At 38.6% G+C, this 27,678-nt stretch overlaps 1 protein-coding gene across 1 annotated transcript in view; it reads right to left on the bottom strand.

The window, feature by feature from the left end:
* The window catches only part of LOC127627342 (phospholipid transfer protein C2CD2L-like), a 33,782-nt gene extending 6,995 nt beyond the window's left edge, over window positions 1-26,787 (bottom strand). The window contains exons 1-7 of the mRNA XM_052103692.1: window positions 26,527-26,787; window positions 24,611-25,046; window positions 8,397-8,492; window positions 3,131-3,250; window positions 2,388-2,501; window positions 2,050-2,163; window positions 1,672-1,774 (exon numbers count right to left, since the gene is read on the bottom strand). Of these exons, the coding sequence (XP_051959652.1) occupies window positions 1,672-1,774; window positions 2,050-2,163; window positions 2,388-2,501; window positions 3,131-3,250; window positions 8,397-8,492; window positions 24,611-24,973 (910 nt within the window). The 5' untranslated portion in view covers window positions 24,974-25,046; window positions 26,527-26,787. The remainder of the gene's footprint in view (window positions 1-1,671; window positions 1,775-2,049; window positions 2,164-2,387; window positions 2,502-3,130; window positions 3,251-8,396; window positions 8,493-24,610; window positions 25,047-26,526) is intronic.
* Between the last annotated feature and the right edge of the window lie 891 nt (window positions 26,788-27,678).

Genomic DNA, 27,678 nt, shown 5'->3' with positions numbered 1-27,678 from the left:
CTGAGTCGCTGCTGCTGCACAATCCAGCACGTTGATGGCACTAAACAAGTGGCAAACACAGGTGCTGTACTCGTCTCACACACAAATACTCTGAATTCAATGCAAATATGCAGTAAATAAATAGTATAGAAGGTGTAAACACATTCTTTCTTTTTTAGAATATTTTTGTAATGTGCTGATACCTTTTTACCATTTAATATAATATACCTGGTGTTTTGTCTAAATCTACATTATTTAATATGTGTAGGCCTATTACTGTGCCTGATATATTTTCCTAGCATTAAAAATAGCTATGAGGGTCGGCAATTCGTTTGGACTAAGCTCATATAATACATCACATAAAAAGACTTTTTAAAATGCAATTCTTTACTACGAGTGAAGAAAAACGAATTGCCGAATCTCACAGCTATTTTTATTGCAAGAATAAAATAACACAAAGTATTCCTGTAACTGTGCTCTTTTTCTCACCGTGCACAAAACAACCTGTATTCAATACAAATATGCAATAATTAAATAATGTAAAGACCATTAGGTCGTGTTTCCTTTTATATTATTTTTAACGTTATGCATCATAATTTATGCTATGCACATGTATTTATATCACTGTAACTTGTGTTATACTATCCAGGCATAAAAAAAAAAGAGATGCTGGGTTCGGTAGTTTGTTTGAAATATGCTTGTAGCAAAATACATGCATAACTATAAGTACAGAGGACACGGGACATATGCAGGGCTCTTTATTCATCTCACTCACACAAAAAAACACATATTCTATACTCCTCTAAGTGAATAAAAAACTTGGAAGCAACATATTGAAACAGATATGCCAAAGTAGGTAAATCTGCATTAAATATATTAATCTCATGCATTGAAAGGTGAACGGTCAAAGATCCATGCAACAGAATAAATGCTTTTAGAACCGCTCCACCTAATGTACAGGGGCAAAATTGTTTTTCATTTTTATTTGTTTTGTTCTCGGTGTGAATAGACCTTTCGTCTTGCAGTTCGTCTTGCAAATTAATCACAAATTCAGTGTGAATAGGCCTTATAAGACACAACACAACAGAAAAACCACTACACAATGGAAATATACAATTAGCATGGAAGTTATGACTCAATGCAGTCGAGATCTTGATTTCAGTAGATATTAATTCCATTGTGTTTTGGCTTATTTCCAATATGATGTGGCTAATTTCCATAGCGTTTTTTCTTTTCCATTGTATTGTGGCTAAATTTCATTGTCTGTGGTTTATTTCCATTGTGTTTTCAGCTTTTTTTTACTTTGCTAGTTTTGCACCCTTGGGCCACCATAGTACAGACCTGGAGATACAATATTATATCAATATCTGGGGTCACGATCAGATATTATTGTGATTCTTTATGTTTAGTGTGAAAATTGTGATATATTGCGATCTTTATCACTTGTTTACTCCCATTGATCTGCAGTGGACTATTAAGCACATTTGGAGTTTGGATTTTGCTTAAGTAGAAATAATTAAGTATGTTTTGCCTTTTCATAGACTTGCTCTGGGTGGTGGTCAATTTACATTTTTCCCAAAAAGTATGAATGTGATTTTTTTTTAATAAAATATTGATTTTTGCATTGTGAATATCGATACAATATTGTGAGGTAAAATATCACAATACTTTAAAATATAACATTTTGTATACCTTGTTTGACATTGGTTGCTCTGAGTTGCTGTACCAGAATCCTTCTGACAAGAGTGCTCTGAGATGGAGAGTTCAGAAAACCAATCTGCTTCTCCCTGGGAAACTATAAATAGGAATATTAATGTTTTATAACATGGAAGTCACATGTGTATTATTGAGTTTTCCTTCCTGTTGTTGACTTTAAATGTATGTAATTTATATTTTGTACAGACGTTTTTACTGATGAGGATGTCAAACATGCAAAACAAGAATCTCATCAAACCAAAACATACAGTAACCTCATGGATCTGTCACTGTGTACAGTTTCAAACACTATGGTCAAAGCCCCTGCTGTTTGATAAAGCAATCGATACTGGTGGAGTGTTTTAGGTATTTTACCGCAGGGCTTGATACACAGGCTCTCAGGTTTAGGATCATAGCAGGGTGTGTTGTGTACAGCGTGTCCTCAACCAGCGTGGCAATCATATGGCTGTCCACCTCTACGTCAAATCCCTAAGAAAAAAAACAAACAAACCTCTACCAATGACCGTAGACATCACACAAAAAGCGTAGTCATTTCTAGGAATTATTGATTTCAGTTTATTTGCTTTCTAAATATTAGAGGCCCTGTCTTGAGTTCTAAAAGTATATTATTTCTATACCATTTACAATTGTAATGTGACAATTAAGTTGAAGGAAACATTACCTACTGTATATGATGGAAAATACTCTCCTACCTCTTTCTGGAATCTTTGTCGTGGTGTTACAGTTAAAGACAGCGGAGGCTGCTTGGAAAAAGTCCAGGACACAAAGAGACCCTCTTCCTCCACCTCCTCAAGGCAGACTTTTAACTACAGCAACCAAACAAGACATATTTAGAATAGTGTACTCATATTCCACGGTGCATTTAAAGGGATAATTCATCCAAAAATAATTTACTCATCATCATGTTCTTCCAAACCTTTCTTTCTTTGGTGGAAAACAAAAGGAGATGTTCATCCTCAGTCAACATACACTTTTATTGTACCTTTTTTTCCATACAATGAAAGTGAATGGTGACTGTCATTCTGCCAAACATCTCCATTTGTCTTCCACTGAAGAAAAAAATGCATAGAGGTTTTTATTTTTTATCATTTTTCATTTTTGGGTGAACTATCCTATATACTATTAAAATACTCCATTTGCAAAAGCAATATATTATTTGATGGCTGCTCCACTATTTACTACCAAGAGATAAAACATTAAACTATGGCACTGCACAACAAGTGCCATCATTTGTTTGAGATTAGTATCACATGCAATATTCATAACCATTAAACCTCCAAATCTACATTAAGCTATTGAGATGAAAAAATTTGCCAAACTGAGAACCTCATTCATGCTAGTAGTGGCAGGAGACATCAGACAAATGAAATGTGATTGTGCAGCTCTGCAGACTGATGCAAACTTGCAATGCAAATTCACGTCATTTGTATTTTACCTGAGCCTGCATGGGCTGCATTGTGATCTGGTAGGTATCCATGGAAACGGTGGCAGGTGACTGCTGAGTGACTGTCACAGGAAACGTAACAGTGTCAACAGAACAACTGCACTGAAGGACCTGGAAGGGTTTAAGAGTGTTATTGACAGATAATGACAAGATGGGAGACAAAATATGGTCTCTGAAAATTTAGGGCATTTGTAGTAATAGACCACACACACATAACATTTCTATCGTAGAGTACAAAAACACATAATACTATGTTGTATAAATACACACTGAGGCTTGATTGAGAGGAGAATGGACACCTATTAACTACTCTAAGGGTTTGCAAACTTGACAGCATGTGCAAAAATGCCTGAGCTGATCTACTTATGTCACCTACTGATGATTGCATGATGAGAGCAAAATGGTTTTTGTGGATTTCCCTAAACAATAAGGAATTTGGGTCATGCCTCCATTCACACACAAAATAAAGGGCAGTGTCGATGCAAATGCATTAAGTTTGACTGAAAGGCATTTCAGAATTTGTAAGTGCAAATTAATATTACTGGCAATTGATTCACATGTGCACTATTGTTGCTGTCATTGACTTTGAGAAAGGAGAATACTTAGAGAATCCTAATGCCACCAGGTTACTGAAACACAGCATGATACAAAAATTGTTTTATTTAAAATTATTTTTAGAACACACAATCATAACAGAACTTAAAACATTGGGGTCATATTCAAAGTTATAATATACTGGATACTATAACTGGCAATATCCTCAAACTTCCTTATATCATTATCAAACTTAATTATTTTTTTTTTTTCAGGACTGGCTTCTCAGGTCCTGCATCGATGTTCAGATTTCATTTTGGTAAAAAACACATTTTCTTCTTTGTGATTTATGTATTCAGGTGAAACCATTCTGAAAACTATTAAAGAGTTTCATACTCAGGTATTTTGATTAATTGTTTAGCACAAACAGCGGGCTCTCACTAAATACATGTGTTTTTTACAGTAATGATATCATTCATGAATACAATTTTGAACATATATGCCTATATACATTATAGTAATCATATTAGAGCTGGGCAATATGATGACGTAATTGGAAATCGACAATGTCTTACAAAGATCCGGATGTTGATTCCGAACAGACATGATCGACAATTTTGGGAAATGGCAAAACCATGGATCTGGGAGGATGCAAAATATACAGTATTAAACAGTGACCAGGTTTGAAACTAGCACCCGCCCCCCTCCAAATGTGACAAGGCTGAATCCACTTTGCAAACTCGTCCAAATGTATTTCATGCGTGGGTAATTTTGCTGATCTATCTGTAACCGGTGGGCGACCTGTATGACGTCTCCGAGTGACACATGACAAGAAATACTGTTAATCACAAAGACATGCGCTTGACGAAACATTATTTTATTTTTAAGAACAGACAAAAGAAAAGTAGTCAATAGCTATGTTTCCATCAACGCTTTTGTATGTGCATTTTAGGATATCGCATAAAATCTGCTGGTTGGAAACACCTAGATGCAAATAAAATCTCCAAAATACTCATGGAAAACTTAAACACTTGCTTGAGGTGGATAATTTTTTTTATTGGATAAGAAGAAATGCGCATAAATGATGATGGAAACACATTTACCGAATAAACACTATTGAGTTTAACAGGAATACAAGATGCGCATAAAAAAAATTATGTGACTGAATAATTCATTCATAATTCGACGAGCCAGAGCACCAATCATCGCAACTGAATTGTTGCACAGGTCATTCTGAAATATAGTGTCCAAAAAATCCAAAGCCTGCATAGAGTTTAAGTAGAGAATAAGTTAAACACAAAATTGCACTTTTTCCAGAAGAGCAGATTTATTGATACTTATATATGAATATAGATCCACAGCACAAAGTCATGATGGAGGAACGCACACACACATATTACTACTAGAACTGTGTGATGCGCTGTCATTTCCAATCATGAAACAAGTCCTAAACCGCAAGTACTTTATTAAGAAAATAGCAAGAATAAAGTAATCTATGAGAATGCTGAAATTATCTCAGATCATCTCAGGAGGTTAGTTTAGTTAACTCTGCAGGTTCAGTAATATATATCTTTGCATTAACGAAACAAAGAAAAAAGTGATTAAATCATAAAGGAATACAAGACAAGTTCACCTTGCACCTAATATTGAGTTTTATTTTATTTTCTTTAGGCAGCATTAACGTCTTGGTTACTGTCGTAACCTCCGTTCCCTGATGAAGGGAACGAGATGTTGTGTCGATGTAGTGACACTAGGGATCGCTCTTGGGAGCCCCAAACACCTCTGATCTTTGAGAAAAGGCCAATGGGAATTGGCGAGAGGTATTTGCATGCCACTCCCCCGGACATACAGGTATAAAAGCAGCTGGCTAGCAACCACTCATTCTATTTTTGACAAGGTCCCAGACATTTCAGCGAGTAGTACAGCATTGTGGCAAGAGGGACACAACGTCTCTTTCCCTCCATCAGGGAATGGAGGTTATGACAGTAATCAAGAAGTTCCCTATCTGTCACTCACTCGACCATGTGTCAATGTAGAGACACCAGGGTCCCCCTATATGAAACAGCACAACTAGCTGAACTGTGTTACGTGGAGTTGCAGGTCCAGGTGCAAGCATGCTGCTGCATGCCAAATAGCAGGTGCATTCGGCCTGTACATAGCCTCCCCCAATGCCCCAAAAAGGTAGCATAATTCCTCACACACCGTGTGTATCTACTATGGGAACAGGTGTCGCTGACAGAGAATGCTTGCAGATCCCAAACTCTATTGATAGACGGGAGCGCAGTCAGGAGGGCAGCCTTCAGTGAGACCGCCTTTAGCTTAACTGACTCTAGGGGCTCAAACGGGGCTCTACGCAGGCCCAGGATGGCCATGGAAAGATCCAACGAGGGAAAGAGGCGTGGCCTAGGAGGATTCAGCCTCCTGGCGCCTCTCAGGAAACTGATGATCAGGTCGTGCTTCCCCAGGAACTACCGTCCACCTCGCCATGGTGTGCTGCTTTAGCGGTCACATACACCTTCAAGGTGGAGGGGGACAGCCGACCCTCCAGCCTCTCCTGCAAGAAGGAAAGAACTGACCTGACTGTGCATCTCTGGGGTCTTCGCCTCGGGAAGAACACCAATTTGCAAACAAATGCCACTTTAAGACATATAGCTGCCTCATAGATGGAGCCCTGGCCTGAGTGATCATGTCCACCACCACCGGTGGTAGGCCACTTTGATCTTCCGCATCCCGTCCAGGATCCAGACATGGAGGTTCCAGAGGTATGGGCGTGGGTGCCAGATGGTGCCCCATCCCTGAGAGAGGAGGTCCTGGCGGTCAGCTCCACATCGGCCTCAGACTGGGCGGCCAGACACGAAGGTGGAAGCCCAGTTGAGTCAACGTCGCTTAGCCCAGGCAGGCGCCTGGTAAACTGAATCACGTAGCCGAGTCGGATGGACCTGGCCAGCCATCGTGATGGGTTTGAGAGCACTAGCCATGCCTCCAAGCTCCGGGTAAGGGGCACCAAGTGGACAATCACGTCTAACATACCTGCGAGCGGGGCGGAGCAGGAGACTTACCTTGCTCCACATACTTACCATAGGACCGGTCAGCGACGGGGGAGGAGGGGGACCATACTCGTGACTCCTCACAACCGCCTGGCCATGGGTGTGAGTGTGCCGTGGCTGGGCGCACAAAGGCGTGGTTTGTAGCAGCCTGGCCGCAAATGTTTGGCTCGTTGACCCAGGGAGTCAATCGCATGCCCAAAAGGAACACAAGATTCTCCTCCCGGCCCTCCACCGGGGGACAGAGTGGTCTGGATACCAGCTCCAGGGTTCCAGCGGATGTCTTCCTCCCTGGGTCGTCCATCTCTGGGGAACTTGGGGGCCTACCTAGGGCTCTTAGCACCGGACCATGAGGCGGGGTGGCGTCAGCTTCCTGCGGGGCTTCACGGCAGGGCCGAGTGGATGGCTCGGATTGTGGTGGAGCCGCCTGAGCTGCAGCCGCAGGGGGATGACCTCTGGGGGACCCGCAGGGGACCCACAGGGGAATGACATCTGCGGCAAGCAGATAGGGTGCAGGACCTTGAACCATGCTGGAGCAGGATATGCTGAATAGCCTCCGTCTACTTCTTCACTGCTGAGAACTGCTGGGCAAAGTCCTCAACAGTGTCACCTAATATGCCGATATGGGAGATGGGGCATTAAGGAAGCAGACCTTGTCGGCATCCTTCATCTTGCAAAATTCAGCCATAGGCAGTGCTGGGCGACTTTGCATGCACGAGTGCACCGCAACCTCCTTATCCACCTGAGGAATCTCTGTGTACCCCCGCCGTCAAGGGTAGTGAGAGCGGATGATCTCAGAAGTCGGGTCAGAGCAGAAAAATGTGCCCTCCACGACTTTGTGATTTCTTCGTGCACCTCCAGGGAGAATGGAACCGAAGGTGGAAGCCCAGTCAAATCCCCAGCGTCCATCTGCGCCAATCCGCTCTCCGATGCTGCGATTGAGAGCTCATCCTCATCCATCAGAAGGGAACTGTATTACCAAAACCCAATACAAACTCAAATTCGATAAGAACACACATTTGGTAGCATTATTTTGGGAACACAAGGGAATTTATTAGGCTTATTTATTTTGATTATCATTGTCTTTACATTTATGATTGTCTTTAGTTCTTAATCTGTAGGGTATTAGTAATTTTCCATCTGGTGTCATTGATGGATGCTTAAGTGATGGCAAATGGAGCCATTGGAGATAGTAAATGTTTTGATTTGGGGATGTAGTTAAATGAGATTTTTTGATCACTTCATTATTTTAATGCATTTTTTCATTTTGTTTAAAGTGCAATTTGAATTTAGAAATGTCTTTTGTTTAAGTTTTTTATGTTTCAATAAATGAATAAACATTTTTATGCAAAATAATAAAGCAAAAAAATTCACCGACCCTCAGCAGGTGGGTTGAAAATGTAATCGAATATATTTTTTAAGGCAATTATCGCTAAAATATTTTTTACATATCGCCCAGCCCTAAATCATATAGCTCTTTATACTAGAAAAACTGCCTTTTACTTAGAACCCAGAAAGTGAGCTGTTTTAGGTACAATTGCCACATTTATTCTTTGTCAATCACCCTTAATACACCTATGAAGCACTCATGCAGTTTATTCGATTGCACAAGTAAATTAGAACCCTTTAAATAGCTACTATACTGCATATCATTAAAAAAAGTGCCTTGGGCTGCATACCATACTGCATGCTGATTGGTCTGTGCAAGTCACATGGTCAATGGAACCAGAGGTTGGATGATGAAGGCTGTCATCAAAGGTGATTTGAATGGAGCTCTGAGAAGAAATAGAAATTGTCAGTTAGTTCATCTGCTCTTAAATTACAGAAAAGTAGTTGAACGCTGAGTGTCATCACTTTGCATGCTTCAGATACATTATGTCTCTTGAGCTAAATATCTATTTGCATGTTTATATAGCAGGGCACCCATAAATCTTTGTCTCAGCTTCAAAACATGGGCTCAACAAAATCTCACCCACCTAGGGATAAAGGAGGATGATAAATAGGCAAAGGAAACACTGCAATATCATCTGCTTTACTTTCCCTGCAGTGCGACTCTCTCAATTATGTTAAGTGCCACTGCAGAAAAAAGACGAGCCTTCTAATTAGGAAATCAATAAGCATGAAGAGTGGGTATTGATATGTAAAACCAGTAGAGTTCTTGAGGAGAAAATAGGTTCCTCACTCATTTAACTTCTCTAAGTGTGTACTTACAGCACGGACGGATTATGACTTGCAAAAGCCCTGGGGCCAATTACAGCAATAATTTTACAGCAAGGCGGATACGTTAGCCAAGCAATATTCGCAATAGAGAGAAGTGTGGTAATTGAAAAGACAAGTGTAACCACATCAATGTGTGAAGAACTCAATGTATGCTGCATCAGCGGTTGCTGCCATTGATGGAAATAATAAGATAATCATAGCCATGGCCTTCAGCATAAATTATTTAACTTGTAGTGAGACAAGATGAGGGTTTGTAAATAATTAAGTTTGTTATCCTCACATTGACATGACTGATCATCTGACTACAGCCATAATAGATTTGTCACATCAAGAAAATATTCAAAAATGATGAGAAACACCTTTCAGCAATTTTTAGATAAGGATGCATCCAGGCTCATGCTCTAAAATCACTGCAGAAAAGACTGAAAGAATGTTTCTCTTAACAAACAAAAAGTACCATGGTATTACCATGATAATTTACACAAGGTTTATTTCTATTTCTTCTGCTCCAAACTTACTTCAAACTTACTTCTCTGTTTGCTCATATGAATGTAACACATCATAAGAAAGTTTCACCGCTGTTCAAATGCAATTTGTATCGCCTAATTTATATGTATAAATGTTTCCATCTAAAAGGACTAAATATTAAATGAAACAAATGAGAATAAAATGTAAATTAATCTCTTCAGTAATCAAAGTACTTTTTGAATGCAATTGTATTCTAATGAACAATTATTTAAATTGTAACTGTAGTGGAATATAGTTACTTATATTTTGTATTTTAAATACGTAATCCTGTTATATGTATTCTGTAACTCCCCAACCCTGCCCATAAATGTGGCATTGCTAGTGTCATGCTCTATCAGTAAAGCATTAGGAATGTTGACAAATATGGGTAGATAACACATATGAATGACTTTCATTCTCGGAAATGAAGGAATTTAAAAAGTGAGTGTGATGGATGGCATTGCTTTCATTCATGAAGCAATGAGAGAAAGGTAGAATGCATCAAACTACATACCAAACCCCCTGGTATGCAGTAGTTGTGAAACTACTTAAGTTTTAAGAGAGCTGTTTACATCATTAAACTGAAAGTATTTGCTTTTAGGGGCAAATCCCTTGGGCTAAAGTGTTATAATTCCTTTTAATTTGAATTGAACAAGTTGTAAATATTCAGAGAAAATAAAGACAAGGTGAAAATCGTACAGAGTAAGGGCTTAAGTATGTCAAAGCTTTTATATGAGAAGAGCTCAGCACAATTCACTGAGGTTCCTATCTCTCTCGCTGTAATTCAGCTAATGGGATTGCAGGACATGTTTGACTGGGAAAAAAGTAACAGGCTCTGCCCCGGAAATCTTGGAGAGGAGGAAGAGAGAACACAAATCCCCTACCGTAGTAGCATATGTTCTTTGTTTCTAACACCTATCTCCATATTACTCACTCAAATACATTTGAATACATGATTCAAAATGTACTGAAAGAGCTATAAAGACAGCTTTTGGAGGCATAGATACATAGATTGGCAATACACTCTGTGATGTTAGTTTAGTTATTCAGTCTTTTCTATGCATATGCACACTCTTAAACACATCTAGGAATGCCGTTATGCGTTTACATGGCCACATAAGCCATGTGCTCACTGTGAGGGTTACTGTAGGTTCTCTGCTTTCTCTTTATCCTTTAACTGACGTTAACGGATAAAGACAATTTTTCATCAAAAGCAAGCAAACAGTCAAATTAGAATCAGAATCAGCTTTATTGCCAAGTATGCTTACACATACAAGGAATTTGTCGTGGTGACAGGAGCTTCCAGTGTACAACAATACAAAAACAATACGAAAACAGCAGCAAGACATAGATAATAAAAAAAAATAAAAAAAGATTAATAAAAATAACTAATTATACATATAAGTACATACACTCAGACACACACCTTCATACATACCTACATACACACACAGAGTGCAAATCTATTACAAATCCGTTACATAAAGAACGGAAATACAGTATATTATGTACAGTGCAATGTATGTAATGGCAGAAGTGGATATGTTGGATAATATAAATAGACTTAACTGTGTATTGCATGTAATTATTGCTCAATGGGGCAATTTAACTGTTCATAAGATGGATAGCCTGAGGGAAAAAACTGTTCCTGTACCTGACGGTTCTTTTTCCTTTTTCCTCACTCTGGAAGTGTATAGTTCTTGAAGGGGGGCCAGGGGGCAACCAATAATCCTCTCAGCAGTCCGAACTGTCCTCTGTAGTCTTCTGATGTCTGATTTCGTAGCTGCACCAAACCAGAAAGTTATTGAAGCGCAGAGGACAGTCTCTACAGCTGAGTAGAACTGTATCAGCAGTGCCTGTGGCAGGTTGAACTTCCTCAGCTGGCGAAGGAAGTACAACCTCTGCTGAGCCTTTTTCACAAAAAGGCTCAGCAGAGGTTGTGTGGGTCTCCCAATTTAGGTCCTGTGAGGTGGTAGTGCCCAAGAACCTGAATGACTCCACTGCTGCCACAGTGCTGTTTAGAATGGTGAGGGGGGACAATGTTGGGGTGTTCCTCCTAAAGTCCACAATCATCTCCAACGTTTTGAGCGTGTTCAGCTCCAGGTTGTTTTGACTGCACCAGACAGCCAGCCGTTCAACTTCCTTTCAATATGCAGACTTGTGAATTGTGAATTATGTCACAATTTCAATATTTTGCTAGATCATTTAATTGTCAAAGCTCATCCATGGGATATGGGGCCACTTTGTTTGCATATGCTTGGTTGATACTTTTAACGTCTCCAGAGTAAATACATAAATACAAAAGTAGTTAACTGTCTTAAAATATAAAATTTATGTTTTATTCATTGAGTTTATGTAAGCTTTTGGATATATTTTCAGAACATATTGCCTTATTATTTTTTCTTAATCCTATGGTGTGACATATATTATTTGGTGTAGCATTCAAAATAATGATCAAAATATGTTCACAGTAAGAAATACTGTATATGTACTGTATGGGAAAGGCTGTCACCATCAGTCACAAAAATTGTGTTTGTTTTTAAATTTGAGTTGCTTTGTGTTGTGTTGTAATAAAAAAAAAATCAACATATGCACAATAAATATACTTAATCAAAGTCATAATTACAATAAATGATTGGAATTGTGACTTTAATTTTTTGTAAATACGATTTGTCACACCATATGACCATATGTTTTGCTGTGTACACTAGAAAAAATGTGACAAAACTATGATAGTCAAAATAAAAAATGTAAATTAGTGTTATAAATAATTGTAGAACTATGTGCAATCCATCTATGATTAACAGCATAACTGATTTTGTGTGTGACACAATGACAAGAACCACTAAAGCAGTGTGATGCAAGAAATCCAGTTCAAATGCGTGCTGCTGATCATCATGACTTTCTAATTCTCTCCCAAGCAACAAATCACCACAATACATGTCATTTGCATACACTGACAAATCCTTGTCATTTACATCACACATTTGCATGATCATCTGTGCTCTTACACGGCATAATTTCGTGATACACACATTACAAAATGGCTATTACCCACTCCACGTAGCAACATCGTGCCAGAAGGACATTAGTAGGGATGGAAATTGTAAGGAATTTAACGATTTTGGTTCCGATTATGATTCCTAAAGATTCCGGTTCGCAGTACCTAACCCTATACATTATGACCATTTCTAGATTCAGTAAATTCATTTATTTGCTTGGGGTGTTTGGAATGGGAAAAACCAGCACATCCAAATACAGGACTGTGGAAAGCTTATTCTGTCTTTTGTATCAGCAGTTTGTTTAGGTTCCATCAGTGAAATCAGATTCCGCAATCAAAAAAAAGGTCCAGTCCATCCCCACTAAGCACACTCAAGCATTTAAAACATGACCTCTTTTGTCAACAAGGCATTTCCATCCACAGAACTGCCACTCAATGGATATTTGACAATAAATAATAATTGTATTTATAACCCCAGTGAGCAAGCCGAATGTGACTGTGGCAAGGAACACAAAACTCCATAAGATGTTGGTTAATGGGAGAAAAATAACCTCAGGAGAAACCAGACTCACTGTGGGGGCCAGTTCCCCTATGGCTATGAATATAATTACAATATTACTTATGTATAGTGCAAGTTATGGTTTAAAATTAATAAACTAAGTAAGTTTAAAGGGACAGTGTTTAAACATAGATTTTGTATGAACTGTAAGGTTAATGACTAATGTCTTTGAAGTCCATCGAGGTCGTTCACAGAGTGCAACATGTCAGGGTCAGGACTACTGGAGAACTTGCAGGAGGGCCATGGCATGCAGGGCAGAGCCTACAGGATGACGTCGGACATTTCTGGACATAGGTAAATGGTCTACACTTTTTAACCTTAGAGGTTACCAAAGTGCTTTACACTGTGTCCCATTCACACACTCACACTCATACACCAATGGCGGAAGAGCTGAGAAGGAGAAAGCCACTGATACACGCCCTAGATCCAACAGCAAACGCTCTACAGAAGAAGAAATCTGAATGAACAGATGCACGATTCCCTCCTTTTATACCCGTATGTCCGGGGGAGGGACATGCAAATTCTGCCTGCCAAATTCTCATTGGCCTTTTCTCAAGTTCAGAGGTAACCGAGGCCTTCAAGAAAGTCCCCTAGTGTCGCTTCATTTGACACAACGTCGAGTGAGTGACAGATGGGAAACACTGATTACAAATCATACTGGTTAATTCATTGGTTTTACAACATGGATAAAACATTACACGTTATAAAAAACCTGATTGTTGGGGTATATTATCAAGTTAAGCCTTATAGTTACCATTTTTAGTAGAATGAGATGAATCATACAAGATTATAATCATCGATTCGTCTGTAAGTGATTACAAATCAGTACACATATTTTTATTTTTGGCACCATTCGGTGTAAACTCTACAGATTATTGTGCATGAAAATCCCAGGAGATCATCAGTTACAGAAATACTTAAACCAACCTGTCTGGCACCAACAATCATGTCATGCAACAAATCACTGAGATCACATCTTTTCCCCATTCTGATGGTTGATGTGAACATTAACTGAAGCTCCTGACCTGTATCTGCATGATTTTACGCACTGCTGCCACATGATTGGCTGATTAGATAATCACATGGGTGATTGATGGTTCCAGACGGGCTGGTCTGAGTATTTCTGTAACTGCTGATCTCCTGGGATTTTCTCGCACAACAATTTACTCCAAATGGTGGCTCGAGGTAACAAAGTCTATGGTAACTCAGATAACTGCTCTGTACAATTGTGGAGAATAGCATGATGCGGGTTGGCGCTGTTTTGGCAGCACGAGAGTGACCTACACAATAATAAACAGGTGGTTTTAATGTTGTGGCTGATCGGTGTATGTGGACAGTGGGACTAAGTTATGACATTTTAAATAACAAGCTATAGAAAATCAGATTTTTTTTAAATAAAATTGTTTATTATGTTTTCAGGGGTGTTGGTTATTCATGTTTTTGAGATGTTACAGACATTACATTAGAATTTAGCATAATTAATTTTGATTCAAAGTAATGGCCAGCATCATCCAATTGCAGCCAACAATGTTAAAATAACATTTTTACATAAAGAATTCTGAATCTGTGTACTGATTATCATTGTTCCATGTCTGCCAAACATGTTGAGTGGTTTAGACGACATCTGCAGCCTGAAACTGAACTTTTGGTCGGATTTTAGGAGTGAATACAATTCACTGGTTAAAGAGCTAAAGGATGCTCCCTTACTCCCTATTTAGTGAACTGAACTGAGATCAGTCAGTTTAAAATAATTAAAATTATGCACTGCGTGCATAACGAAGACAAAATACAATGCCCACATGTGTAGGCGGGGTCGCATGAGGTTAAACAAGTGTACAAACATTTTCATGCAGAAATTATCAAGTTCTTCTATCAAGTTTGTGTGTGTGTCTCAGTCAAGGGGACATGTATGTGTTTGTATGGAGAACGGAGTGTATTCCTAGCCACACTAGTATAATGCCACTCTGCATTTGTGCCACTCAGCGTTGAATCCCCCACTGGCCTCTTCAAACACACCATTTATATCTTTGTTCAGACACCATGACGCAACTTGTTCACAAAAACTAAGCATCCATGGATTCCTTGGAGCAAATCTCACTCTCTTGGTGCCAGCACCTGCAGGAAGAAGGCAGGATGCATCACAAAAATCAATGACAATGTTGAGACATTGTAATGTGCAAACTTTGCCAAGGGCCTTGTCATATCCTGCAGTGTCGAGCTATGACATTAATTGATATTGATATCTGTAGGGTTTGTTGCCCTACAGTCTATTCCCAAGCCAATGTGATATCAAGGTGAGGCTTGAATAATCATTTTAGTCATCAAAATAAAAAGAGAGAAAACAGCTATTTAAAAAAACAGTACTTTGCCTTATATGGGGCATATGTGAAACACAAACTACTGCTCATATAGTAGCCTGATTATAATCAGCACTTCATTTCAAGCCACCTTGAAGAAAAAGAAGGAGAAAAAGATAGAAAAGAGAAGGAGAAAGGCCTATAACGAGGCAGAATAAAACAAACCAGTGTGACCTTGAGCCTGCTGCTATTCCCTGCATGTGCATGTACACACACACTGTGCTATTCTGTTCACTGCAGGCATGACAATGTGCCATCCTACATTCCATGATATGCACAGATGCCACACACACTTTACGCTTCCACCCAGACACACATGCCAGAAGGGCTGTGCCATATTGGCAATGGCCAAACTCTCAGAACATTGACAGTATCAGACAGGCCAGCTGGGAGAGCAAGAGATGTCTAAAAACAATCTCAGCGACAAGAATGTTATCAGACAGTTATGAGTTTTTAGTTAAAATTTACAGAATATCTCAGCTCTGTAGGTCTACACGATGCATGTGAATGGTTACCAAAACTTTGAAGCTCCAGAAAAAACAAAAAGGCAGCATAATAGACTCCACTCTATTGATCCATGTCTTCTGAAGTGATCAAATCGGTATTGGGTGAAAACAGACAAAAATAGACTTTTTCACTACAAATCGTGATCAGTAGTCTCCTTGGCGATCATGATTTCAAGCTCGATGACACTTCTTATAGCACCATCTAGCACTCCGCTCAAGAGTCAAGCACTAGGAAGTGTAATCAAGCTTAAAATCATGATTGTGACCATAGACAGCAATGACAAGATATACACTGAAAAAGGAATTATATGTCGGTCTGTTCTAACCCAAAATCGATTAGATTTTGACCACTGGAGTCAAAGTTTTGGTCACCATTCAAGTGCATTGTATGGAACTACGAGTGGAGATATTCTTCCAAAATATTTTGTTTGTGTTCTGCAGAAGACGAAAGTCATACACATCAAGCATGGCATGAGGGTGTGTAAATTATGAGAATTTTCATTTTTAGGTGAACTATGCCTTTAAATAAAAGATCTCATGCTGAATATGAAATATTACCTTACTGTCTGCATGAGACTGTGTTTGGATCTGCAAATCCTGTCAGAGAAATAAACTGATAAACGTATCACTTACTAATATGAGTCATATTACATCAAAGAACTGTGCAGTTTTATATAAATATTACATGTTTATTAGCTAAAAGTGTTTAAGTGTGTGTATAGTATGTGTGTGTGTGTGTGTGTGTGTGTGTGTGAGAGAGAGAGAGAGAGAGAGAGAGAGAGAGAGAGAGAGAGAGAGAGAGAGAGAGAGAGAGAGAGAGAGAGGACATCCTTCTATTGTCATCGTCACATTATGTCAGCTGTGCAGATCCCCCCAGGTCAAATCCCTGGATTACTGGTGGGTGTGTTTAAAGTGTGTGTGTGTGTGTGTGTGTGGATTGGGGTCTGGGGGGTGGGGTCATCATAATGACAAGCTGGTTTTTCAGAAGGTACTGATAGAGTAGAATACATTCATTTGTTTTCTTGTTTTTGCACTAAAAAGGTAGCTCGTCCATAGCCTTCTAAGTTAATATAGGAACAGACACACTTTATGATTCATTTTTTATTATTTCACTTTCTCCCCTTTTTCTCCCTTTCTCATAGACACTTCACCACCAATCCCACACTCTTTGTAACAGTCAGCAAACCGGTAATCTTATTATAATCCCACTGTGTGTGGAATTGTGCAGAAGAGATTAACCAATGGTCAGATAATCTTCCACGTGGGAAGTTATCTGGAGACATTTTCTTTCTAGTGATCCTAATTAAAACGTTCCCAGATTCCATCTGGAATGATAAAAAAACGCTATACAGTGCTGGTACAGTGTTATCAATGCATTTCTCTCTCAATGCCCCAGACAACCCACGAGTCACTGGCTAAAAGCACATGTACACACGCATAGAGCCCTTAATCTGACCTCTTCCTTTCATTTAGCTGTCACTCACAATAACCTTACTGTGGCTGTGAGTCTGAGACATATGTGTGGACACACAAGACTCTTGTTGGCTTTTTCTTACCCAATCTATATCTCCTTTGTCTCTACACAGAAAACAAAATTTAAATCAACTGCTGTAATCTGACATATTTCTGAGTGAAAAAGCATTATCTACAAGGAAATTATGGTTTTCTCCATCGCAAATTGTAAGTGTTACATTTAAGAATGGAGCCAGGAGGTTGGAGGAAGGGGTTAAAAATAAGAGAGATTAGTGATGTGATCCGAAATGTAAAGTTATTTTTAAGTTGTTACATTTTGATGAAAGATTACAAAGACAATTTCAAAGACACTTTGTCTTCAGAAACATTTGCGCCGGTAAATTGTTAATGCACTACTGTGGCGGAAACAAACCTCAGTACTCCAGGGGGCGATAGAGATAGTTTCAAAGTCTGTGCAATTTCATTAAAATTTGTATTATTCATGTAAGTTGCACATTTTGAAACACACCAACACATGAAATCAAGCTTGAAGTGTCTGTGTTCATGTACTTGTATAGAGTATATGTTTTGGCCTTAAGGCCAGGAATATGTATTCATAAAGTAAATAGGGTCAATTTAGACTTCATACTGGAAATCAAGAAATTATGATTCCTTTTATTTTGAACTCCTGTAATTGTACCTAGAGTATTACTCTAAAATAAATAAACAAAAAGGCTGGGGAGGTTCAAAACTCTCACTCTTAACTGAGAACATGAGTGGTGCTCATGCTGGGCTACCACGGCTTAAGCTATAAGAATGTTGTCCATAAAGGCCTTGAACTAGGTTGTAGATTCCAGGGGGGATGGGGGGAGGTAAACCAATAATCAAAACAAGCAAGTTCTACCCCTCCCACCCCACCCCCAATATTTATACCATGATCAATGGAAACATGTAAATGCTTCACTTTAAATTTAGCAATATACAGTGTAATGTATAAATTAATGACGCGTGTCTTTCTACAATATTGATAACACCAAATACAGACTCAATTCACTACACACACACTTGTCTTGTAGGCAGCTGTTTTCCAGCACTCATACATGTGCGCCCATGCAAGAAGACAGCTTGTGACACACGATTGCGGCTGCGTGTGTCTGGTCAACATTCCTGTCTTGGTGTGATATAGGAATCTGTTGTGTTGGTCCATCCAGATATAGACAGTACCAAATATTTAGATATACACAACCGGTCAAATGTTTTGAAACAATTACTCATTCTTTATTATAAATGTTTTTATTTTTCCACATTTTAGACTAATAGTAAAGTCATCAAAACTATGGAATAACATAAATGGAACTATGGGAATTATGTTGTGGCTAAAAAAAACATTTTCTCAACCAGCTCCCAGCTATGTTGGTCACTTATTGGCTGCTTTTCTTTATTATTTAGTCCAAGTCATCAATTTCAAAAATGTTTTTTATTATTCAATTTTAGTTTTATAATGAAATAAATTAATATGGTTGCACAGTTACATTTTTGTCTACAAAACGAATTTAAAAAATTTAAGCATACGCCTTTTTAAGAGCATGAGAAACATTTCAGTCAAGTGTTTCAAACTTTTGACCAGTAGTGTATAAACCTGAAAACAAAGAGTAATATTTACAGATGTACTTTAGGAATTTGCTCATTTTTATTGACGAGCCAGGACATTTGTGTTTTTTGCAAAACTCTTATTAAAAAGCAATAAATGATGGAAAGATGCAATAAACCTTGCAAACTTTGACAAATCTAGCAACTACACTCACCGAGCACTTTATTAGGATCCTACTTATTAATGTGATTATCTAATTAGCCAATCGTGTGGCAGTTCAGTGCATAACAATCATGCAGATATGGGTCAGGAGCTTCAGCTAATGTTCACATCAACCATTAGAATGGTGGAAAAAAAATAACTTAGACTGTGGCATGATTTTTGGTGCCAGGCTGCTGGTTTAATTTTTTCTGTAACTGCTGATCTCCTGGGATTTTCACACACAATAGTCTCTAGAGTTTACTCAGAATGGTGCAAAAAATAAAAAAAAAACATCCAGTGAATGGCAGTTCTGGGAAGGAAACGCCTTGTTGATGAGAGAGGTCAAAGGAGAATAGCCAGACTGGTTCGAGCTGCCAGAAAGGTTATTGTAATTCAGATAACCACTCTCTACAATTATAGTGAGAAGAATAGCATCCCAGAATGCACAATACGTCAAACCTTGAGGCAGATGGGCTACAACTACAGAAGACCACATCTGGCAATTTATTAGGACCATAATATTCCTAATAAAGTGCTCATGAGTGTATTATTTCCTCATAATTACCATTTTAAACCTATATAGCCTGCTATCTTCTAAACTAACTTAAGCACCCGACGAATCAATATAAAAATGTACACCGTACACAATGTGCATGAAACATTGGAAAGTCGAAAGGGGCAATATAGTGTTCTTTGTTTTTAAATCAAGTTTGAAAATACAGTGTTAAAAGCATGCAATTTCTAATCTTCAAGCATGTCTGGGCCTAAAAGTTAGTGGGAAATTTTAGTTTTAGTTTCAGTAATATTTAAAGATTTATTATATATATGACACTTCAATCTTTTAAAAATAAGTGCATTATATTCCGACATTTCTTCCACAGAGGTCTGGGCTAAGCCCAGAATATTTAGGGCCCATGCTTTCCATGATATGGAAAACACAGACATAATTAGCAATCTTACGAGTGCTGTTGTATGGAATAAAAGTTTTCATCAATGCTTTCATTAATACTGTGATGCTCTGCTGTGAAGCACTGTATATAAACCACACAAAAAAACTCAAATGTTGTGTTTTAAAAAATTAAGGATTTTTTTTTTTATTTGTTTAGATTGTGCTGTCAGGATCTGTATAGAAGCAATTCATTTTATAACATTTATGTAACTGTATGTTTAAAAGTAATTATTCTGTTTTTCATTTGATTAAAATGATATGCATTCATTTAATTAGACAGTTTTTTGATAATAATGTTGAATTAAATTTAATACATGGAATACAGAAAAATAAAAATGGAAAACAGAATTTGGGAGAAAATAAAAAGCATTTCATAGCACCCTAAATATCCACTGACCCTAGAACCATCTATGCCTGATCCTATATCTGGTCACCATGGCTTGGGCTGAAACCATGGTGTTTGTTTTAATGTTGCCGTGCCAACTATGTTTCAGAGGGGCTTAGCAAAAGTCGTTTGATCTCTTTTGCTCTCGACCTGAGCTCACACAAACACAAAACTCTCTGACACACTGGAGCAACCCCTCTGGCAGGTTTTTCAGGTCAGAAGAACTTGAGATAAACAAGAGTAAAATGATCCGGCATACTGAAAGACCAAATTACTAGTCTGCTTAGAGACAGAATATAGATCAAAGCTTCCAAAATGGGAACTTCTTCCCAAAGGCCAGTCTAACACAGGAATACATAACTAGAACATGGAGGTCACCTTTAAGGAAGAGTCATGTGATCAGCATTTCACCATGATATGAAGGGACTAAAAATTCCTGCAGAAGTTCCAGTTTTTGTACATTGATAGACTTCGAACTGTCTACTAAATCCATTTTCTGTTAATTCAAGGTCCAATCATCCACAGGTTTTACATTTCAGAACTTTTCCATTCCCTGGTCACTTTTAATTTGAGCCAGTTAATTGTCTTCTCTCTGCTAGTCAATCTTCTTTCTGAAACATCATTGCCACTGACTTTAAAACTATCTTTGAGAAAAAGACATGAATGGTTTCCTTACACAAAGGTGTAAAAATAACTTAAATGGAGCAGAACAATTAAACTTAACTGAAAATGTCAAACTCAGCTTTGAAACTCATAGTTCAGGCTCCACTGCCTCAAATAATTGAAACACAAACTGTGAACTGTGACAATAAGGAATTAGAAAGACGTCTGACAAATCTTTCTGTACCAATAAAGGGGACAAGGCTTAGTAACAAGGCTATATGATGTAGTCTGTTGAAAATTGATTTTTTAGTTTTTAATGTTTGGTAGTGAATGGCAAAAGGATTACACTCCTAGTTTGTATTAGCTTGCATCACCAACAGCTCATTTTGTACCAATATAACCTGTATGTTTACATGCAGTCATGAAAATATCAACCCATCAGTTTTAATAATGAAGACTACACCTTCCATAACATAATCACAAAACTTTATCATTAAGGGACGATGATTCCTTGAACAAAATTGGCAGAATAATCTGTGAATTTAAGTGAATTTACTTTCTAATCTGAAAACCACTTCAAATGCTAGGGACTCAAAGTGCATTGGACTGCACTTTGAGTCCCTAGAAGTGATTTTCAGATTACATCAACTCCTTTAATTCACGCCCACATGGGTATTCTTAATGCTAAGGACATTCATTAGAAATATCAAACCCTGATATCAAACATACATAATCTTTGCTCTAGGTTTCTAAAAATGGCTTTTTATTAGCCTCTATCTCCTTTCCTTTCACAGAAAACACACAACCATGAAGACATTTAAGCTAAAGGACACAGCTATTGCATAACTGTGTCCTGGAGCCTTCCCTTCCCCCCACTTTGACAAACCTGAGAAAATAACTAGGCTGCTGAACTGGCACAACTATTGGCTGGAGACTATGGGAAGGAAAAAGATGGAATGATATATTTCTTTTTGACTTCTCTCTGTAGCTCAGGTGCTAAAGCAAAGTTCACTATTGCAGTCAAAATCCATTGAGCCATGCGAGGAACGGGCTCACATATGCTGTAATACCCGGCAATACATGCCAAACAACACCATGTCTAAATTCTGTTCATATCTCATCCGTCTAAATATGCAGATAGCCATCGCTTATAAAGCTGACAGGCCTACTGATAAACTGATCTCCAAACGTATCATCGTGTGAAGGTTGCGCTGGGCATTTTGCTAAATTTGGCAGCCGTGCTTCAGCCTGACCTCACTGAGAAGGGTGACTGCGGAGGGGATGGGTGGACATCGTTCATTCTTTCAATATGCCCCCACAGGGAAGACTGTGGCACTGACCTTTGATATCCACACAGATCAAATAGAGTAAGAAATAAATATAGGACTGGAGACCTTTACACAAACACCAGCCCTCAAACATACTCTTAACCGGACAAGGGGATACAAAGGAAACTGAGTTGCTGTAAATACTTTTAAACCCAGATGTGTGATTGTGTATTGCAGTGGTTCTCAACTGGCTGGTCAAGACCCAAAAATGGGTCGCAGATCTGTTTTGATAGGATTGCGGACAACAAGTAAAAATTGCTAAACAATTGCTAAATGTAATAAAACTTTGAAACTAAACATACATTATTAGGATAGTAAAATAGGCTAAATAGGCTTATCAACTTTTAAAAGAGAAAAGACTTTCCATATGTTTCAAAGGCAGTGCTTTAATCAATTACTTTGAGCCAGTTGTAGTTTGCTGCAAATTACTCTGTAACGTGGTAGGGGCAAATGGTAAATGGTAAGTTAACCTTAGCGAAATTCAAAGCGCTTTACAATGCATCTCATTCACCCATTCACACACTAATGACGGCAGAGCTGCCATGCAAGACGCTAGCCTGCCAGATGCAGTGTCTTGCCCAAGGACACTTTGGAATGTGGAGTCGTGAAAAATGGACAGGTAGCGTGACATGCCCTCATTATCTAAAATCATGAACAAAACTATGCAAAACGATAATAAGAAAATACAACACAGACTGCATTAACCATAGGTTTACTTGCAACAAGAAGCCGACCATGTTTTTATTTTATTTATTGCCTACAGAAATGTACACTCACTAAGCACTTTATTAGGAACACTATGCTCCTAATAAAGTGCCCAATGTGGTCTTCTGCTGTAGTAGCTCATCTGCCTCATGGTTTGATGTGTTGTGCATTCTGAGATGCTATTGTGCTCAGTACAACTGAGTAGTTATCTGAGTTACAGTAGCCTTTCTGTCAGCTCGAACTAGTCTGGCCATTCTCCATTGACCTCTCTTCATCTACAAGGTGCTTTTGTCCACAGAAATGCCGCTCACTATATGTTTTTTGTTTTTGCCACCATTCTGAGTAAACTCTAGAGACTATTGTGTATGAAAATCCCAGGAGATCAGCAGTTACAGAAATACTTAAACCAGCCCGTCTGGCACCAATAATCATACCACGGTCGAAATCACGGAGATTTCCCCATTCTGATGGTTGATGTGAAAAATAACTGAAGCTCCTGACCCATATCTGCATGATTTTATACATTACACTGCTGCCACACTATTGGCTGATTAGATAATCGCATTAATAAGTACTGTAGGTGTACAGGTGTACCTAATAAAGTGTTCAGCATGTGTAGTTGCTAGATTTGCCAAAGTTTGCAAGGTTTGTTGTCTTTGTGTCAATTATTGCATCTAAATAAAAGAGTTTTGCAAAGTGATGTAAGTGACTGTACAATATTTTAACGTCATAACATTATTATAATATTATTAATACTACTACATATAACAAATAAATAAATAATAAGTACATTTTCTCTACTTTTGGACAATAAACAATTTTAGTACTGTGTTGGGACACCACTTGATATCAATGTAAAATCCGGGTCCTGAAGCAAAACCAGTTGAAAATTACTGGTTTAGTGATTAGGATAGGAAAATGATACAATCTAGGATTGGTTGTGGAGCTGCAGAGGTTCTGATTGTACAGCAGATACTGAACAGTTTATAAGTCATAATAATCATATCGCTAAACAGTGTAATTATGATAAATAAGGAGAGCCTATTATTCTTAAATATAAAACAACTAAACTTTATGAACATAGAAAATAAGAGCATCACATATTATGCGTGTATTTTAGGACAGCCATTAGCAAATCCTCATGCACAAATGCTCACTTAAACTGATTAGCCTAGAAATTAAAGTGCAACTTTGGCTACATTAAATAATGCCTTTGAGGAAAAGGAATATGGAGACATGCCATATGCAACTACAGAGCAGAATTTAGGGAGGATGACATAGTGTGTGGTTGTTACACAAGAACCTGTCTCTCACTCCTGCATCCCATGACTCTTTAACACCCACACGTTCACTAACGAGGAGTAGCCAGGGCATGATATTATGCCTACACGCACTCACAGAGCCTATAAATAGTCTTACACGTGTATAATCATGCATGGAGCAATAAAAACATATGCCGATGTATACACAAAACCTCCCACACTAGTGTCTAATGATAAATTCAATTTTGCTACTCAGATCTAACTCACCCCTTGCCTGCAGGCCTGCTCGTTGAGCGCACGCACCCAGGCTCTCTGCCAGTGTTCCCTGAACGACTTGAACACAAAGAGCGAAGACAAAAGACCTTTGAAACCCGCCTCAGTGTCGCTCCCTGTCCCATCTCGCCCCAGCCTCAGTCTCAGGAGGGAAGCCCACACGCCACCCGTCGAGGTCTGGTGGGTGAGACTCAAGGGCAGCTGCCAGGGGGTCTCCCTCTTGCCCTGGACCCTGTCACACCACTTAGGGTGCAGAAAGGCCATTGAGAACTGAACGAGCCAGGCTAGTACGACCAGCAGCGAAGCGCAGAAGAGCGCCACCTGAACCAGCCAGCTCACATCCTGGAAAGTCATCATCTCCCTAATCACTTATCACTTTAGTATCATTTTTACGAAGGGTTGAAAATCTTGACTCACGAAGGTTGGAACTCTGGGGAAGGGTAGAGAGAGACAGAGTTAGTAGACTGGAAAAAGATTGGAAGCAGGGAAATAAAGCCATGCAGCACTAACAAGACATGTTACATCACATTAGAAAATTCTAAGAACATATAGAATAAAAACATAAAGGTGAATTTCAAGATTATTCACAGATTGGAAAAGTAAACCATATGAACAATGAACATATTATAGATATTCCTCTAATTTATTACATTATATTTTTGGCCAATGATTTCAAAGAAACTTTACCATAGTAACCATAGTTTCCACCACAATACCTATTTATTGTTATTATTGTAAAAACCATTGTGAATTCATTTGTATTATCCCGTTTTTATTTCAAGTTATATAATTTATTTTTGTTGTTAATGACAGTGGTGGCTAATACCAAGTTACCACACTGGATTACTGCAATAGCAATACAATGTTATTTTAGCAGAAACAGCGGTTACTATAGTGACTTTTTGTAAGGGTTACAATACGCGTTCTCATCTAAGAGACTTACAAGTGCGTGTAGAGCGTCTGCATTACCACCTGTGCTTAAAAGTAAAGCAAACTGATTAAGCATGTCGGTGAAAGTGTGACATTCAATGCCTGCCCTGAAACCGGAGAAGTCCATATCTTCTTCCAGAAAACTAAGATCAGCTTGCTTTCAGTTGAGTCTAAGGGGCCGTTCACGCCAATTGTTTTCGTATGTAAATATGCGCTAGGCGAACGTCGTTGACCATTGCGCCACGTCCAGCTGTTTCTTCTGCGTCTCGCGCAGGATCTCCGCGTTTATTTAGACGAAGGTCAACTTTCAGTCTCTAGACACCTGCGTTCTGTTCTGTTCATTGAACAACATCTAGCTTTATAAATATATAGACGTTCGGCCTGAACGGCCCCTACTATAGTACTGTGCGAATCATATCTCAGACATACACCTGCCAGGTCCATTTATGTCACATAAAGTACAGCAGCCGTAGGCTACTCTGGTTCAGTGCGGAATTGCAGCGTCGTGCTGGCTCATGGATTCATTCTAAATCTAGTGATGTATTTACATTTACATCATTTTGACAGAAAAGCAAAGATACTTATAATGGTATAGCGTATATTATAAAATCATGCATTTCATAGTTTGCGTCGCCCTCACTGATCACCGTTGAGAAGCACAGCCTGTGTTTTAAAACAGTGAGTTGCTTACTTAGAATTTTGTGGACATCATAGGCACACGAGTCAGCTCAGATCATTAAACCGTTAATTTCTGTTAAAAATATAATGCAATGTGCTTGCAAAATATAGTTCTCTGTGCTCAAAACTTACAATTACTCGCTCAGGAATGAGGCACATATATAACGCCATAAGAACGTGCCTATTATGTCCAAAAATGCTGTCAATGTAGGCAGGTTCTAAACCTTCGTGTCATAATAACACCGAGCGTATACACTGTTTAAAAAAGAAGAAGAAAAAAGGCCGTAGAGGGGAATTATTACCGATCGGATGAGAAGCGCAGTCATTGGAAACGGAGACACGGTGAGCACTGTTAACGCTAACTACAGATTCCCAGCATCATGTCTTCGTAATCCCAACACCAATCTTCAGATCCAGTAGCTATTCCTAGCATATTCTGCAATCAGACCGGAGTTGATTGGTACATGGCGTCCCTTTGGCCGTGAATGTTTAGCATTGTAAAAATCACACATTTATATCTAGTGCTGTCAACGCAAAAGAAAATGCATCCCCTTCCCTCAGTCGGTGTCGGACGGTCTACAATGGTATTGCGCAGGTAGCAACACAAACTCACGCCGCACGTATTTAAAGAGACACGCACGGTGTTCTCGAGCTGCCGGAGTTGCGCATGCGCATTGTCCTGCCTCGGCTCAAATAGATAGTTCACCACAAAATAAAAATTCTCCCCCTCATACTATCCCAGATGTGTATGACTTTCTTTCTTCAGTATACAGATAAATATTTTTAGAAGAACATTTCAGCTCCGTGAATGTGTGCCAAAATTTTGAAGCTCCAAAAGTATATAAAGGCAGCATAAAAGTAATCCAATCCAAGTCTTCAGAAGAGATATAATAAGTGTGGATGAGAAACAGAACAATATTTTAGAATTTGTTTTTTACTATAAATCTCCACTTTCACTTTCACATTTTTCTTTTGTTTTTGGAGATTCCCATTCTTCATGCATATAGACTTCTGGTCAGGGAGGAGACTTTATGGTAAAAATAGATTTAAATATTGATCAGTTTCTCACCCACACGAATCATATTGCTTCTGAAGATATATTTAAACACTGGAGTCTTCTGGATTACTTTTATGCAGACTGTATGTGCATTTTGGAGCTTCAAAAAGTTGGTACCTATTCACCATACCTACAGAGCTGAAATATTCTTCTAACAATATTTGTTTGTGTTCAACAGAAGAAAAAAAGCCCTCACTGAGGACTTTAACATTATGTCATAAAGTAAGAGTTGTTAAATTGATCGAGCATAGCCTGTCTGATTGTCATATCCATGTTATCAGGAACGAATTTATTATCTCATTCATAAGAAGCCCCAAAGCCCTTTACTGACTTTTGTCATGCCCTACACTTCAAAACGGCATTTTTGTGTTGTTGCTTTTTAAATGAGACACTGTCA

The sequence above is a fragment of the Xyrauchen texanus genome, chromosome 3 (assembly GCF_025860055.1).
Source record: "Xyrauchen texanus isolate HMW12.3.18 chromosome 3, RBS_HiC_50CHRs, whole genome shotgun sequence".
Taxonomy (NCBI): Eukaryota; Metazoa; Chordata; class Actinopteri; order Cypriniformes; family Catostomidae; genus Xyrauchen; species Xyrauchen texanus.
The sequence above is the reverse complement of the archived record's forward strand: the minus strand, read 5'-3'. Positions and strand labels throughout refer to the sequence as shown.